Source organism: Oryzias latipes, chromosome 6, assembly GCF_053564925.1.
Source record: "Oryzias latipes strain Hd-rR chromosome 6, Olatipes_Hd-rR_3.1".
In the NCBI taxonomy this organism is placed as follows: domain Eukaryota; kingdom Metazoa; phylum Chordata; class Actinopteri; order Beloniformes; family Adrianichthyidae; genus Oryzias; species Oryzias latipes.
Window position 1 is genome coordinate 19,632,201 of NC_136242.1, and position 16,480 is coordinate 19,648,680.

Sequence of the window (16,480 nt, forward strand, 5' to 3'; positions counted from 1 at the left end):
TTACACCGGGTGTCCACCCGGTGTAAGCGGGCCAGACTCCTGAAGGAGGTCTTTGATACCATTGGCCCCTGGATAGTTGGTCTCCTTAACTCCTCTCTTGTCTCGGGGTGTGTGCCAGCTGCTTTTAAACATGCTGTTGTGCACCCCCTTTTGAAAAAGCACAACTTGGATCCCAATGTTCTATCAAACTTTAGGCCGATCTCCAAGTTGTCTTTTCTTTCAAAAATTTTAGAGAAGGTGGTTTATCTACAACTGCAGGAGCATCTAACAAATTATGATATCTTCGAGAAGTTTCAGTCAGGTTTTAAATCCTGCCACAGCACTGAAACGGCTCTCCTCAGGGTGTGTAACGACCTGCTTCTAGCTGCTGATTCTGGGGCCTCCACTGTTTTAATTCTTTTAGATCTCTCTGCTGCTTTCGACACAGTGGATCACAGTGTTTTATTATCCCGACTGGAGCACTCTGTCGGTGTGAAGGGCACAGCACTCAGTTGGTTCAGTTCATATTTATGTGGCAGGAGTTTTTCTGTCCAACTAGGACAGTGCTCTTCTTCAGAGGCTCCGCTCAAATATGGTGTACCCCAGGGCTCAGTTTTAGGCCCACTTTTATTCTCACTTTATCTGCTGCCACTGGGGTCCATTTTTAGGAAATATAACGTGTCATTCCACTGCTACGCAGATGACATCCAGATCTATCTTCCCCTAAAATCTGGAGGAGCGGATGTTCTCGACAGATTGCAGAACTGCTTAGCAGACATCAAGTCTTGGATGGAGCTTAACTTCCTCTGTCTAAATGAAAACAAGACAGAGGTGTTTGTCTTTGGAAAGACTGACCTGCTGACAGGCTGCTGTAGTGCTGTTGGCCCCCTGGACCCTTCAGATGCTCCATTCATTAGAGATCTTGGGGTAAACCTTGACAGACATTTTAAATTTGACAGGCAGGTCAGTGTTGTAGTCCAGTCTAGTTTTTATCACTTGAGGCTAATTAGCAAAGTCAAGCCATATCTTCCTCCTCACGCTTTGCAACAAGTGATTCATGCTTTGATCTTTTCCAGACTGGACTACTGTAACTCTCTGTACAGTGGTATAGATCAGTCTCTGCTCCGCCGCCTCCAGCTGGTTCAAAATTCAGCGGCCCGCCTGTTAACGGGGACCAGACGGTGTGAGCATATAACACCGATATTACGCTCACTTCATTGGCTGCCTGTGTCTTTTAGAATTACTTTTAAGATTTTGCTTTTGGTTTTTAAATGTCTGAATGGTCTGGCACCTCAGTATCTTTCTGAGCTTCTGCATGTTTATCGTCCTTGTCGAGTCCTTAGGTCTGAAGATCAAATGCTTTTAGCGGTTCCCAGGACTCGGCTTGTGACTCGGGGAGACAGAGCCTTTTCAGTTGCAGGTCCTAAACTCTGGAATGCTCTCCCTTTTTCTGTGAGGTCTGCCAGAACTGTCAGTAATTTTAAGACTCTTTTAAAAACACATCTTTTTACTCAGGCTTTTAACTCCAGTGAGCATATCTAGTGGGCCAGCTTGTTCATTGTTCATTTTATTAATCTTATTCTTTTATTGTTTTATTGCTTTAATTGTTCAATTGATTTTATTGTTTTATTCCTATTGTTTCTTTATTGCATCGTATTGTTTGTGATTTTAGTTGATTTTATGTTAAGCACTTTGGTTGCCTTGGCTTTTATAAGTGCTATACAAATAATAAATTGATTGATTGATTGATTGATTGTGTCAGACCACTGCAAGGAGCGGGATGCTTCTGGACCATCTTCTCCCAGAAGCACATCTGCATTTACCTAAAAGAGAATCAAAATCCAATAAAATTGTCAACGCTATAAAGACACCTTTACAATCTTCAAAGAAACTGATCATACCCTAAAGATTTTACTCTTTTCTTTTACTTTTTTTTTATCTTACATGTTTACTGTGCAAAAAGAGAATTATTCAAATCAATATTAGTCTGAAGTGCTAAAATTCTCTTAGTATTTGTGAGGTTTTCAATTGTACATTGTATCTTGAAATTGAGGTTATAAAACATGCCAGCAAGGTGAGGTAACAGCAGCTTTAGTCCAAAAACTTTCATCTATTTTGGATTTGTATCACAGGTTTGATTTACAATTCAAATAAACATGGATTTTTTTTTATTTTAAATCCAATTTTGGTCGACAATGCTAAAGTTTTTAGGTCACACAGATTGTATTTTAATCAATAAAAGTAGGAAATCATAGTTAAGACAAAGAGAAAAGCCTTTTTTTTCCTGAAAAGGTTGAACTACTTAAACGTGTCATTCTGTAATAACATGACATTATTGTATAATATTGTTCTTTTTTTTTTTACTTTAGAAAATACTGTACCTTTTCTTTATAGTGATTTTTGACATTTTTACTGCCTTTCATTGTGTTTGTATTAATATTGGAACTTAAAAATAGTCAGTTTGTTTTTCCGTTTGTTTTATGTTGATTTGCTATATAAATATAACAAAAATTTGATTTTCACTTTGTTTACAGACATTTCATGTGTGCATTTACAAGTCTATTAATTCTTTATTAAAATGTCCTTAAAAACCTGAGACCCACTTTCATGAAAAATGTTGTTGGTGTTTTTAAAATGTTCTTGTAGCATTTTTCTGATGGAGGACAAATTCAAAGAAATTAAGCTCACAATTGCATTTCTTAGTATTTCTTTATTTAAATTATTTTAAAACAGGAGCAGATGTAAAAATGCAGTTAAAAAAAATACTGGGCGGGGCCACAAGCTCCCTGATCAACGCCAGTGGTCCTGCCCAAAACGCAAGTGGCAAACTTCTAATGAGCAACTGCCGCTCTGCAGAAACTATGTCCAAGAATAACACAGATTTCTGATTTTGGCTAATCAGAATTAACGACCACTGGGAATGCTTTGAAAATAGATCAAAAGATGATCAGAGAGGGTATTTAAAAATGCTAGAAACACACTTCTGCTGATGACAGAACTGCAGTAGTATTTTTCTTCTTTTTCATTCTGTTCTTTCTTTGTTGTCCTCCCATAATTTCAATTCATCCTTTTTTTTTTAACCCGTTTTACCCCTTTCTGAGTCACAGGACTGCCAGAGCCTAACCCAGCTACTGTTGTGGGCAGGTCGGGCAAACCATAGACCAGTCACCAGGCAGGCTGTTGCAGGGCCACACAATCACACACACTCACAGTCACTCCTAGACACAACAATAATAATAATAATAATAATAATGGATGCTCAAAGCGCTTACAAGGTGTTCATTATTCATTCACACTTGGTGATGGTCACTACTGATGTAGTCACAGCTGCCCTGGGGCAGACTGACAGAGGTATGGCTGCCAGTACGCACCTACGGCACCTCTGACCATCACCGGGACATTCCTGCACAAGGAGGGGGAAGTGCCTTGCCCAACGACACAGCAACAGTTGGCTGGGGGAACAGGGATCAAACAGCCGACCCTTCGATCTTTGGGCGACCTGCTCAACCGCCTGAGACCATGGATGTAGAGTCATCAATCAACCAATGAAGCATGTTTTTGGACTGTTGGAGGAACCTAGAGTCCCTGGAGACAGCCCCCGCATGCACTGGAAGAACACGCAAACTCCACACAGAAAGGTCTGGACCAGACTGGACCAGGCAAGAGGCAAGAGCGCTGACCACTGAGCCCCCATGCACCAGCCCTTCAATTAACGTGTTGGATTATTGTTTGTTCAGCCAGTTCCACACATTTCCCTCTAAAAAAAGATCCTGAGAAATTTTAAAGAGTTTTGATCATAAATCAATGGGACATTTTAGATTAACCCTTGTGCTATCCTAGGCACTTTACCATTGGGAGTTGGGTCATCTAGACCCACTAGACAGTGCGCTGAACCGTTTTTCTTCAATGATTTGTGATCTTCACTGGTGTCCATGGATTACATGAAATTTTTCCACCTTTATCCACCTTTGTCCACTTTTGTCATGGTAGGAATAACATGTCAATGGAAGGGTGGGGTCATCTAAGATAGCACAAGGGTTAAAAGGCACAAAAATCCCTAAAGGGGTGATTCCTGCTCACCTTAGGGGAGGCTTCAGCTGAATTGTCTGTCTGAACGGGCTTCAGTTTGCGGAGGATAGACTTGAACACCATCTCTGCCTGAGTGTTAAACTTCATGAAGGTGACATACAGAATATACCCTGCCACCAGAGCCCCGCTCTCCCACCACCTTATAGCATTGTCCAAGAAAAAGAGCCCGACTAAAATGAGGTAAAGCAGGTAGAATGACAAGTCCCTGAAAAGTGGCCACCAGCTCAGATGAAGAACTGTCGGAGACAACCCAGCACACATTCCTGTCACAAACACAATTCTGTAAACTCCTGAAGCGAAGACTCCCCCCAAGCTAACTCTGCTGTCTGTGAAGAAGACTGTTACTAGACTAAAAAGAACACTGGGAAAGGATCTTCCAGCAGCCATGAAGGTGGCTCCAACTACATCATCAGAGACGGCCAACTTCTCCATAATTAGACCAACGGCAGGAACAAAGAACCCATCACAGATGATTATAAGTGACACAAACATGTACATTATACCCATCCCTTTCTGCGCTGTTCAACAGAAAATAAATCTGCAGGGTATCTATTGTAATGTGGAACGTCATCTGGGGAAACTGTGGGAGCGGTCATAGTACTGGAATCATCCGGCAGCTTTGTGTGAAAGTTCTGGAGGTTTGCATCATGAATGCCTGGAGATGCAGAAGCAGAACTTTTGCCATGTCCACCTCGGGTCCTAAGATATGCATGATCTGTGGACTCTGAGTCAAAAGTCATCTCCTCCTCCATCTCTCTTTTGAAGGTTTTGCCAAAATCTCCATCCTGAGTCTCTGGGAAAAGATAATCCAGCTGGATGCTCATGGTCAGACGGACAAGGGTCCAGAGTAAAACCCCAGACACGATAAACAGACATCTGACCGACATCTTTTCTGTTCTGAAAACATAAAAAGAAAGGAAAAAAGTATGTTATTAGGTGAATACATGTTTGTAACGGTTTAACAGACTTTATAGTTCAGGCTAAGGGGAAATTTGAAAAGAAAATCAAAAGGCACTACTGTCATATTTCTCCTTAAATATGTCAACAACATGATTTTGCCCTCAAATATTCAACCAAGAAAACTCGTTACACCATGTAAGATATACAAGCATTAAGTCAAACTTTACATGAAATAAATAAATATAAAACAAGATTCTAAATAATTGAAGAATAAAACTGAGGGACTTACGTAAACCAGCGCGGAAGTAGAGGTAAAGTTACTGTTTGGAGGATTCCTTTTGTCAAAGCAATGACGTAGGAGGGCGGCATTCAAAATGAGTCGGGGGCGATGTAGCGCGCTAAACTTGTAATCAACTGAAGAAAAGTTTTGTTTAAACCGGTTCTTTTAGATAGCCTATCTGGTCAGATATCTACGATGAAGTCAGTTTTAAACTAAGAACTTCAGTACCGATGAAATATCTATCTAAAAATGTGTCCGGTGAATCAAAAATTGACTGGGAAGCCAACTTCAGCAAAACTCTCTCATCTAATTTTCACAACTACAATCAAAACCTAGAAAAAGGCGCTGCTATAGATATATTGTTGTTCCCTGACAAATTTTGTATGTATTTATCAGTGACGTGCGGTGAGGTTAATGGCTGGTGAGGCACTGACGTCATCAGTCAGATTTACAAACATATGAACCATGAGTATAAATAACTGAGTAACTTATTCACCATTTGATTGACAACAGTTAACGTTTTGTTTAAAATATAATTTCAACATGTTTTTTTTCATATACAAACTGCAGCATAGAAAAAAGCACAAACGTTATTATCGTCTTACCTTTAGTTGTAAATAAAGTCCATACGCCGCTCCTTCTGAAGAAAATGACTTGCCGCTTGCTATCACTTCTTCTAGTATTTTTAGCGTCATAATCTCAGGGCTCACCGGCGCCCCCTAACATGAGGCACGAGAACTGCAACATGAGGCACGAGAATGTCTGGCCTCACCCAGCGGCTTTTTCGCCGTCGTTTAGCGCTCAGCACAAGAAACACGTCCCTCACATACAGTTATTTATAAAAACAAGCACTGTGCATCATATACATCTGCTAAATTATTTAAACTCAGCTCATATAGTACAAGTGATTGAACCGACATACAGAGAGACAGCAGTACCGTCTGACTGCATAGGTATTGCGCAATCCAAGGTGAGGCTCAGCGGGCTGGTGCCTCATCGCAGGTCACTTAGTATCTGAACGGCAAATGCGGGAATTCAGCGATTTTGAAAAGAAAAAACACCCAAAAATGGTACATTTAAATGGAAAATGACCGCAAAGCACAACTTACTGATTAAATATAATAATTGAATTTATTTTTTCTCTTTTCTTCCCATAATGACAGGTGAGGCTGTGCCTCACCTGCCTCTCCTGACTGCACGTCACTGGTATTTATATTTAAAGTCTAAAATATTACTGGTCGCATGTAGGAACTATTTGTTGACTGCGACGTTCTACTCGGAAGGATAACTTCGATGCACATTCTAAAACAACATCGCCCATAGCAAGACAAACCACTGTTCTCGCATTTGAATTATGGTTTGTTTATATTCGTCTTTAACTTTAGTAGTCGTCTAAAATGCTATAATGATTAATATGTGTTATTTTGAAAAATCTAGTTTTTTTTTTTTTTTTTTTCAAAGTCGAACTGAATGTTGACTGACTAGCTTAGAGACTAACTAGCCGTCCTGTAGCTTGAGCCGGGAATGGACCTCGCTAACTGAGTCTCATTCATTGCAAGCCACATCCTCGTTCTGGCTCAGGTTGACGCATATTGCAGAGTTTGTAAAGGGGGTCTGGACTGGGATTGAGCCATGCCTACTGTTGTGTTGATGGACGTGTCTCTGTCCATGACCCGGCCCGTGTCGCTCGATGGCAGCGAGGAGTTTCAGAGAAAGAACCTGGCCGTCCACGGACTTAACATGCTGTTTGAACACATGGCCTCGAACTACCGACTTGAATTCACAGCATTGATGGCCTTTTCGTCTCTCTGGGAGCTGTTGGTGCCTTTCACGAGGGATTACAATGCTCTGCAGGTAAAGCCAAACACAATGGCCGGCGTCCTGTCCTCTGTCTCTCTGTGTTGACATTATTATTTTGACTTTTGGAAAGCCGGATTCGTGTTTCATTTTCATTATTTTACTTCGCAGGAGGCACTTAGCAGCCTTGAAGACTATGATAAAACGTGTATCGAAGCAGCTCTCAATGGAGTCAATAATGTTGTTCAGCAGGAGTGGGGCAGTGGGTGTCCCTGTCAGGTACTGTGGAACTTCAACAAGAAGCTGTTTAAAAAAAAAAAACCGTTACATTTGTTAAAGAACTTAATCATAACTTTAATGTTTAATTTATCAGATAATGCACTTTACATTCAATTGTAATTATTTAGAGTACATACAAGTTGGAGGTGATTTTTTGACACGGGTTGCTTTAAAAATAGTTATTTTACTTGAAGGAATGAAGTGAAATTTCTCCAATTTAAGGCTAAAATATTAGGGTTCTTGAAGTTTTAAATTGGATCAGTTCCAGTGAATGTTGCCCCTCTGTCCCAGATGGTTGAGATAACCTAAAGCACTACTGCAAACACGCCATTGACTAAAACCTGCTCTTTCACATGATAAAATATAGCATTTCGCATTTTGCTGAATTGAATCTATTTCAAGGCTTGCACATACTAATACTTGGCAGTGGACAAACTAAAAACATACCTGGGACCTTATTTATAAAGACCACCATGAACAGAAAAGTTGCATAGACATGACTCATCCAGACAGACATGATAACACATTTGATGTTTGTTTGTTTTTTGACACCACTAGGTTCATTGTTAACTTGCGTTATAGAAGGAGAATAAATAGTAATTTTTCTAATGTTTTATAATCCAATAGATCCATCCATTTTCAGAACCCGCCAAATCCCATTTGAGGTCACGGGTAATCCAATTGAATTTATTATAGTTACAAGCCCAGGGGGCTGAGAGCTAAAGGTGTAGATGCACAGTAAAAGAGCAGCAGTGAATGAACAAAAATACACTGTTCCATGTTTCAATGTGGTTTCCTCATTATGTCATACCCCAAAACAGTTTACTAACTTTTTAAGATTAAATTGACAAAAGTATCTGTGCCTAGAACTGTGTCACTGGGGCTGAAAGTGCACTGGCTGCTCCGCTTCATTTCTGTGGATAAATGAGAGTAGACTGTAGAACTTGAAGCCCGTTTGGTTATTTTAGTATTGGTGTATATAAAGTTTTTCAAAACGAATGTGTTTTTACCTTCAGAAATGACCTGTTTAGCCAGTTCTTCATTTTTTACTCTGCCATCACTATCTTCTAATCTCTGTTTATAAAATACATATTTTACAAATACATGTCTTCACTACGTAAAGCACTTTGTGTTAAATATGTCTGCAAACTTTTTATAAATAAAGTTTAAATGGAATTGTAGATTTCAAGAATCACATGACTTTTCTGTGAACTGCTCATGTTTGTGTACCTCCCTCTTTCGTCCCATAGGTGGTGCTTGTTACTGATGGATCACTTGGGATTGGAAAGGGCTCTCTGCGCCACTCTCTCCAAACCTTAAAGCATCGTGGAGAAGACAAGAAGTTCCCACTTCCTTTCCCTTTCCCTACAAAACTCTACATCCTGTGCATAGCAAATTCAGAAGAGGTAATCCATCACACCTTCTATTGTCTAATCTACCTTTAAGACTATCAGTAAAATAGCAGTTGGTGTAAAATCCACTGAAAGGATGAGACCGAACCTCTTGTTATTGACAGCATCAGGAGATAGGTTGAAATAATACATTAACAGTTTTGATTTGATTGTATGCATTTATGTCACAATTTTTGTCATGTCACAACTTGGCAAGAACAAAAACCTCAATTCTTTTGTGCATATGCAGTTACAGATGACAGATGCCATGGATAATTTGGAGCATCTCCTTTGCCTCAGTGGAGGAGATGGTCAGATCTTCACCATGGAAGGTCCACTTTGCATGAAGAGCGTACAAACTATGTTTGGGTGAGACTACCGCATATACGAGATACTTTTTTTATGTGTACTAAGGAGTGTTTGTTCATAGCACATGTTGTTGTTTTCCAGGAGGTTGATTGATCACGCATACTCCCCTTTCCACGCGGTTCTGCACTGTGGGAACCTGTCCTCAGATGTTCAGGTGTTCCCTCGTCCTGAGCCGATGGTGGTGGATGAAGAAGTGGAGCCCATGCCCCGGGCGGTCAGCACAGGTCCTAAGCCGGCTTCACTATTCATTGGAATCAGTTCCATTTTATTTTAATTGCTTTAAACTAATATATGTTTTTGATGTACCCCATTCAGATCTGGAGATTGTGGGTTTCATTGAAATCGCTGACATTTCCAGCCCTCCTGTTATATCAAGGCACCTTGTGCTTCCTATTGCTGTAAATAAAGGTTTGTTTTGATTTTACACTTTAGTTATTATTTACTGATGAACACAGACGTTAATTTTAAACTTATTTATCTCTGAATGCTTCTGCTTTTTAAGTTAACAAGCTAAAAGTCTGCACAGCAGCTCGCTTCCTTCTGCTTTTTGCATCGAGACATTAAGATAAAGTCTGTGGTCGCTGTTACAAATGCAGATGGTTATTGTTTAGGGAACCTTCTTCTGCTGTTAGACAATTTCAGAAAATGCTCACGGTAATAGAATTCTTTGCAGTAAAAGAAGAGGGACCGACAAGATTCCTCACCACTTGGCCAAAAATGAATAAAAGATGTTTTTGTAAATGTTCTTGCGTTCAGATGTGGATGAAGTCGGTGCAGCAGCCACAGACGAGCTTGAGGATGAGCCTTCAGCAACCCAAATGGCCGGCAAAAGCCCCAACTTCTGTGTTCTTTTACATGGAAGTTTGAAAGTTGAGGGAATGGTAGCACTGGTCCAGTTAGGGTGAGATTCTTTTATTTTTTACATTCATGTGCAGGGTGACGAGCTTACTGCTAAACAGATGGCTAAATAGAGCTTGTATTTCTGTGTGTGTCTCAGACCAGAGTGGTATGGGATGCTGTACTCTCAAGCTGACAGCAAGAAGAAGTCCAACCTGATGATGTCCCTGTTTGAGCCCGGATCAGAACCACTGCCATGGCTTGGCAAAATTTCCTATTTGGGGCCAGTCTCAGGTTAAAAACAATAAAATAAAACTTATCATTTTTACAAGTTCATTTTAAATGCAATCATGCACGACATATTTATAATTAATATCTGACATTTTTCACATTTCTTTAGGATAATTTGAAATCTTCTAACGTAATAATAATCAACTCCAGAAGAAACTGATCAAATGTTCGAAAAATTTCACAGAGGTCTCTTTTTAAATGTCTTTTTTTATGTTTTAGAGGCTGCAGAGAATCCGTATGGAGAGGACGACAGTAAAAGCCCCTTTCCAGTGCAACCGCCAGCCAAACGAAGCTATGCTCAGAATGTCACTGTGTGGATCAAGGCCAGTGGACTACAGGTACAGTGGTGTTCCTAGAGAATATGACATCACATCTTCAAATCTATCCTGATCAATCAAATAATGAAGTTATTGTTTAGTTCATGCAATATTTGTTGACCATATTCAGAATTATTCCTTTCAGTAAATATCATTGCAGAACTGGACCTAAGCTTAATAATGTTTCAGTTTCTCTGATAAATAACAGAATTTTTATATTTTACCTGTTAATTCTACATTTTTTTTCTCCACGTTCTTAATAGAAAAATAAAATCTTATTTCTTTATATGCAGGCTAATTCTATAGCTAGTTAAACTGAATCAAAGATCTGTGGAAGTGTTTTATTAAGCTGATTAAAATAAAACAGCTGGTTTTATAAACAGTCATGTTGCCATAGTAACTTTTCCTTTCTCTGCTCACCGCCCAGCATTGACCTGTACTCAAATCTAAATGTTTAGTCAAATGTGAAGTTGAATCCTTTTTATTCTTTTGCCATATTTCACCTTGTTGATTTGCTGTTAATGCTGTGAATGTACAGGCGGATGTCCAGAAGATTCTGAGAAATGCCAGGAAGCTACCAGATAAAACTCAAACCTTCTACAAAGTGAGTTGATCTGTCAAAATTAGGAGTTTAAACTTGTGCAGCCTCTAATGTATATTTGAATGTGTCAGGAACTGAACCGAATGCGAAAAGCTGCTTTGGCCTTCGGGTTCCTGGAGCTCTTGAAGGGCGTGGCGGACCTGCTGGAGAGGGAGTGCACCCTGCTGCCAGACTCGGCTCATCCAGATGCTGCTTTCCAGCTCTCCCATGCCGCACAGCAGCTCAAACTGGCCAGCACCGGCGACTCCCAGTATGCCGACTTTGATCACAACATTGCTCCCATGCATACAGACTTCTCCAGCTGAGAGAACTTTTCACTTCTACGAACGAGACATGAACACTGAAGCTCCAGCTAAAAGTGGACGAGGTGGGACGCTGCTGAGGGGATCCAAATGGTTACATGTGGAAACTGGTCCAGAAGCCAGAAGATGCAAGACCAGAAGGTTTTTTTTTTTCTCCCATGTTTATTCAAGAAATGTTTGACACACCATTCAAATGTAATCCTCATTCATATTCACAGAAAACAGGTTTGCCTTGAAAATTCAAGTGACTTTGAGAATAAAGTGAGAAATGATTTTTATATTAACGAAAACTCAATAAAATGAGGGAAACAATTCTTTAACTGTTGCCTTTTCCCTGAGCTTTAAGAGACAGTTCTAGAGCAATTATGCATTTGAGCCTGATAAAACAGCACAGCATTAAAGCTGATGGATAAAGAAGCCCAGTATTTTAAAGAACAACATCTGTGGTTTCTGAACCGTACCTGAAAAATGACTCAGTTGGTGTGACTGAGCAAAAGATGCCTCATCTTTAGGGTCATGATAATACAAATGAAAGGAGAGAGACAACAAGCGTGCCATAACATTGAAAATACATTTTCTTCAAAAGTAAAAAGAAACCCTATTTGATCAGAGTTGTTTGGGAATGTGAGGATTGTAAAAGTTCAGAAATGAGCAGGCAGCAGAGGTGTTGGAGGAATGTGGTTGAGCTCAATTGGCTTTCCTCTTTTTGGTGCGGAAACGCCTCTTCCTCTGCTTGTGAAGATGACGGAAGTTGATAAAAAGCCCTGGGTAGAAAAAAAATGTAAAAAGATTTTTTTTAAAATACAGGAGAGCATAAGATGATGTAGGCGTGTTATAGTAGGAACTTACCCAAAAACATAAGGATAAGATAGCCTTGAAGCACATAAGAGAAGCTGAGAGAGCCACCGATGGCTTTAGGCAGCGGAATGCTAAAAAGCTTGTTTTTGTCAAAGATGGGAATGGCCTGTAGCACTGCAACGGCTGAACACATAATAGGGATGTTGGATATTATGCAGTGAAAAAAATGTATGATTAGGATTTTTTTTTTTAAGAAGCTCACCTTCAGCTAAAACACCTAACGGGTACAGCGGGATCCAGACTGTGTATCGCAGCCAGGTGAGGGTTTTCCACTCCGTGTTGAAACAGCCCAGCATATAAAAGGGGTACCTGAAATCAGAATACCACACACTTTTGAATAAATGGGAAGAAAATAAAAAAAGTACCCCGCTATAATCAGACTACTTCTGTTCATAAACGTGGTCATAAACGTAGCGCATAGTCTGCGTGTTTAGTCAGAAAGCATCACAAACTATTCAGTAAAAGAGTTTAGAGACCTGGGAGGAAAAGCAGACATCAAAACTTCAAGGTTTATTAACAGACGCTTCCAGCCATGGATAGACAGTAAATTCCTACTTCTACAACGAATAATCGGACAGATTATCTCCTTCTATGGCCTGCATTTTATTTTTTCATACCGCTATAGACGCCTTACGTCTGGCATAGCCCCACAAGTTATTCTGTGCCTGAAAAAATTAACATTACCTTTACATTTCATCATCTCTTACCAAAGAACGGCATTTCTGATGCATTAATGGACGAGAGGCTGTAGCTATTTACTACATCCAGCAATTAAATGGATCCATTTATTATCTACTTACTGCCAGAAAACAAACATAAGAATAAGGAATAATTGGCCTCTTTGACTCGTTACATCTGCTCAAATCTACACTTCATTAGCTTAATGTATTTTTCAAAAAATAACAAACCTCGCAGAAAATAAAGAAAACATTGAAACTTATGAGAGTATTTCAAGAATATTAACTAAAACAAAACGACATATTTACTATGTATATTTACCTAAAAATCTCAATTGCACTCCAAAGATAGAAAACAAAAAACACGACCGGCCGATTGTGCATTTCATCCAAACTCCCAAAAATGATGAAGAGGATGAAATTCCTTCCAATCACCTACAAAGAAAAAAGTAAAAATATAAATAAAAATAGGCAGGAAAATCAAAATGTTGTTCCATTTGTGATTCAATGTTAACAGTCATCCCTGTACCTGAATGAAGGTGGGAACTACGCCTGTCCGCACCACACCAAAAGCAGCATTAAGAACTTCAACTGCTGCCAGGGTCTGGCAGAAGAACATCACATCCGATATGGTGTGAAAAGTGTCGTAGAGAGAATCTGGAATGGGTTAAATCACTTCGATGACTTTAGGAAAGATGTAGTGACTAGCAAAAACAAAATACAGCTTTAAAACTTTCTTTACCTTTTCCAAAAATAAAGAGGCGCACAGTCATGTTGACAAATATCCACGAAAATCCAAGAAACTGGACCAAGTTATATGCAAACAAAAAGCCTGTTTTAAGGCTAATAAACCCTGAAATACAGAGAAACTGAGTTTCAGGCAGCTGGTTGTGCAAACAATGTTTAAGAAAAGCCACTTAGAGTCTAAAAGGTGAATTGGGTTAGTATAAAAGCATTAATATAAGCTGCCATGACACCAAACTTGCAGTGACCTGGTTCTTTGAGCCTTGCAGACCTCAGCCTGTTCCTTCTTTCTTCCTTTTAAAAGAAAAAAAAAACAAGAATAAAGCCAATAAAAAATAGTTTCGTTTGTCAGAGTTTTTCAGAATAAAAGCATGCCATCCTACTTTTTCCCTGATCTCCATCTCAGCATCTGATTCTTCCAGCCAGCGATCAAAGTCCGGCGCCAGGAAGACGGGCTTACGCTCCTGCGTAACCAGCCTTTCCCACCAGCCTCTCTTCTCCTTCCCCACCACGACATTCACCTGCCTCTGTGTGGACTTGTAACTTACCTGGGTATATATGCATGCGATGAAAATACAAAAAAGACTCAAAGGAAAACTATCATTAAAGTTGAGACATTTTAAGAGAACACATACCTCAGGCTTTACTGGAAAAAGAAACTCCAGGCTGAACTCGTACTCGTTTTGTCCTTTGGCACCATGACCTCGAGCTGAACAGTTGATAACACACAAAAAAAAAAAGGTCAAAGATTGTGTCTCTTTTTGAAGCACATTCTTCATCGGGTGCACACAACAACAAAAGACCTAATCTCACCTCTGAACTGAAGAACTTTGTCGTGCACTTGGACATCAATGTTCTGCAGAAAGACAGGCAGTTGGTAAGCATACCTCCTCTTCCAATGTGAACTTTCAAAGACCATTGGACTTTTTTTTGTGTACAATGCAGTGGATTATAAATGCATTCACTACAAGAAAAAAAAAGTCCATCCTCAAAAAATCAACTACCTTAACATACAAGAATACTCTAAATAAAAATATATGACAGCTATTAGTTGTGATTAGTTGCTTTGTTTCCCTAAAAAAGAGGCATTGTCCTCCACAACAGCTGTTTAAAAAAAGTTTAATATGTTTATGTGTTTCAAAAATTGAAAGTCCTTTATTTTATGGAATTATTACACAAATATTGAGATAATTTAAGCCATTATGTCTTTTAAGTTTGGTGATTATGGCCAATAAACAATAAAAACTTTAAATGTAGTTATAAGAAGATCACATCAGGCAGATTATAAAAGGATGTCTTCACCTTAAAGGGCAGATTCCTGAAACTGTGTTCATGTCTGACATATATAAAGAAAATAAAGCTTAAAATTGGATTTCTACACATTTCTTTATTCAAATTGTTGTGAATCAGAAGCAGACGAAAAAATGCTGTTGGAAAAAGCTTGTAGCAGTGACATAGAAGGCACAACTGTAAGCCATAAGCCCCCATCCGCCCCATTCTGAGGCATCCACTTGCAGACAAATAGATCCATGAACGTCTTTCTTTTCCTCGTCCGAGCTGGAATCAAAACGGCTGCATAGCTCAGATATTGCTTGCCATTTTTGTTGCACTGGTAATTGGTGCGAGAGGCTGTAAGCTAGTAAGCTAGTGGATAAACAGATGGATGACGGGAAAGGGGGGAGGTGTTGCTCTGCACCAACCAAATTTCTAATGAACTCCTGCCGCTCTGCAGAAACTATGTCACAGAAGAGGACACAGTTTTTGTTGTTGTTTTTAATTATTTTTGCCTAAACGCAGCATAATCATAGTTAATAGACAACTGGGAATGCTTTTACAATAGATCAAAAGATGTTAAGAGAAGTACTTTGAATGTTGATGTGTCTGCCTGTGTGTTATAAATGACTGTTTCAATTGTAGACTCCAGAAAACACATAAAATACATTGGCCATGATCTGAAAGAAGACTTTGGGCTTTGTTTCTGACATTTTCTCTGGTGAGAGGCTTGACTGAAGGAAAACAACATTTGTGGCCCATAAGTCTTCATCTGTGTGGTGATGGCTCCGGTTAGACTGACTGCTAACCAGATTCAGATTCTTGAATGAATGGATGGTGTGGCCTATTGACTGTTTTTCAAATGTGTGGCCCCAAGATAGGGGTTTGGAACCTGGTTTAACACAATTTCCTTAAGATTGAGGACTTCAGACTGATTGGCGCTCTGGGTCTGAATGCGTAAAGTCACGTGACTGACACTTCACGCTCGCGAACTCGACTCTTATCTTTAATTCGACCTATTATTTAACAGCTTTAATGGGGTTAACCTCCTCAGTGGCTGCATGAAAGATCAACACCGAGGACTAGAAACATGTAACATGATGTACGGAGAGCTTCACGCTACCTTCTAAGAATGAAGACCCTCTCCAAACGTATTCATTCATTTATTAAGAGCTCGGAGCCAACAGTGAGTGATGTCGGCGGCAGGGGTCGGGTTTCACTCACCTGAGCATCCGTGAGCTCCACTCGCAGGTAAATTTCCTCGTGACGCTGGGCCCAGTAAACGAGAGGCGTTAGCATCATTGTTGTGCTCGAGTCGTGTTTACTTCAATTAAAAGGTTCTAACTAAAAATCGCATAAAAGCGCGCTAGCTGCCAGAAACCCGGTCAGCTAATACCCAGAATATTCCGTCAGCGTGCGCGCTCTCAAAGCGTCAGTTTAAGCAACGTACTCGTGCGGGGGAGGGTCACGTGATACTGTCCTTCTCTCTGATTGGAT

At 39.8% G+C, this 16,480-nt stretch overlaps 2 protein-coding genes and 1 pseudogene across 3 annotated transcripts; 1 reads left to right on the forward strand and 2 right to left on the reverse strand.

Moving 5' to 3' along the window:
* Window positions 1-745: 745 nt before the first annotated feature.
* Window positions 746-5,579, reverse strand: LOC105354221 (sodium/potassium/calcium exchanger 2-like; annotated as a pseudogene). Its single transcript, XR_013656412.1, has 3 exons — window positions 5,258-5,579; window positions 4,060-4,965; window positions 746-1,802 (listed from the first exon to the last, which is right to left on the reverse strand). The product of XR_013656412.1 is annotated as a sodium/potassium/calcium exchanger 2-like (transcript).
* An 837-nt stretch (window positions 5,580-6,416) lies between these two features.
* On the forward strand, window positions 6,417-11,752 carry ints14 (integrator complex subunit 14). Its single transcript, XM_004069619.5, has 11 exons — window positions 6,417-7,102; window positions 7,217-7,324; window positions 8,575-8,730; window positions 8,966-9,084; window positions 9,166-9,308; window positions 9,400-9,492; window positions 9,841-9,985; window positions 10,082-10,215; window positions 10,432-10,550; window positions 11,068-11,133; window positions 11,202-11,752. Exons 1-11 carry the CDS (start codon window positions 6,881-6,883, stop codon window positions 11,433-11,435), a joined length of 1,539 nt encoding a protein of 512 aa, XP_004069667.1. The 5' UTR covers window positions 6,417-6,880; the 3' UTR covers window positions 11,436-11,752.
* On the reverse strand, window positions 11,575-16,430 carry hacd3 (3-hydroxyacyl-CoA dehydratase 3). Its single transcript, XM_004069621.4, has 11 exons — window positions 16,208-16,430; window positions 14,525-14,567; window positions 14,347-14,420; window positions 14,095-14,259; window positions 13,960-14,005; window positions 13,710-13,820; window positions 13,497-13,624; window positions 13,290-13,402; window positions 12,493-12,599; window positions 12,282-12,413; window positions 11,575-12,196 (listed from the first exon to the last, which is right to left on the reverse strand). Exons 1-11 carry the CDS (start codon window positions 16,283-16,285, stop codon window positions 12,120-12,122), a joined length of 1,074 nt encoding a protein of 357 aa, XP_004069669.1. The 5' UTR covers window positions 16,286-16,430; the 3' UTR covers window positions 11,575-12,119.
* Between the last annotated feature and the right edge of the window lie 50 nt (window positions 16,431-16,480).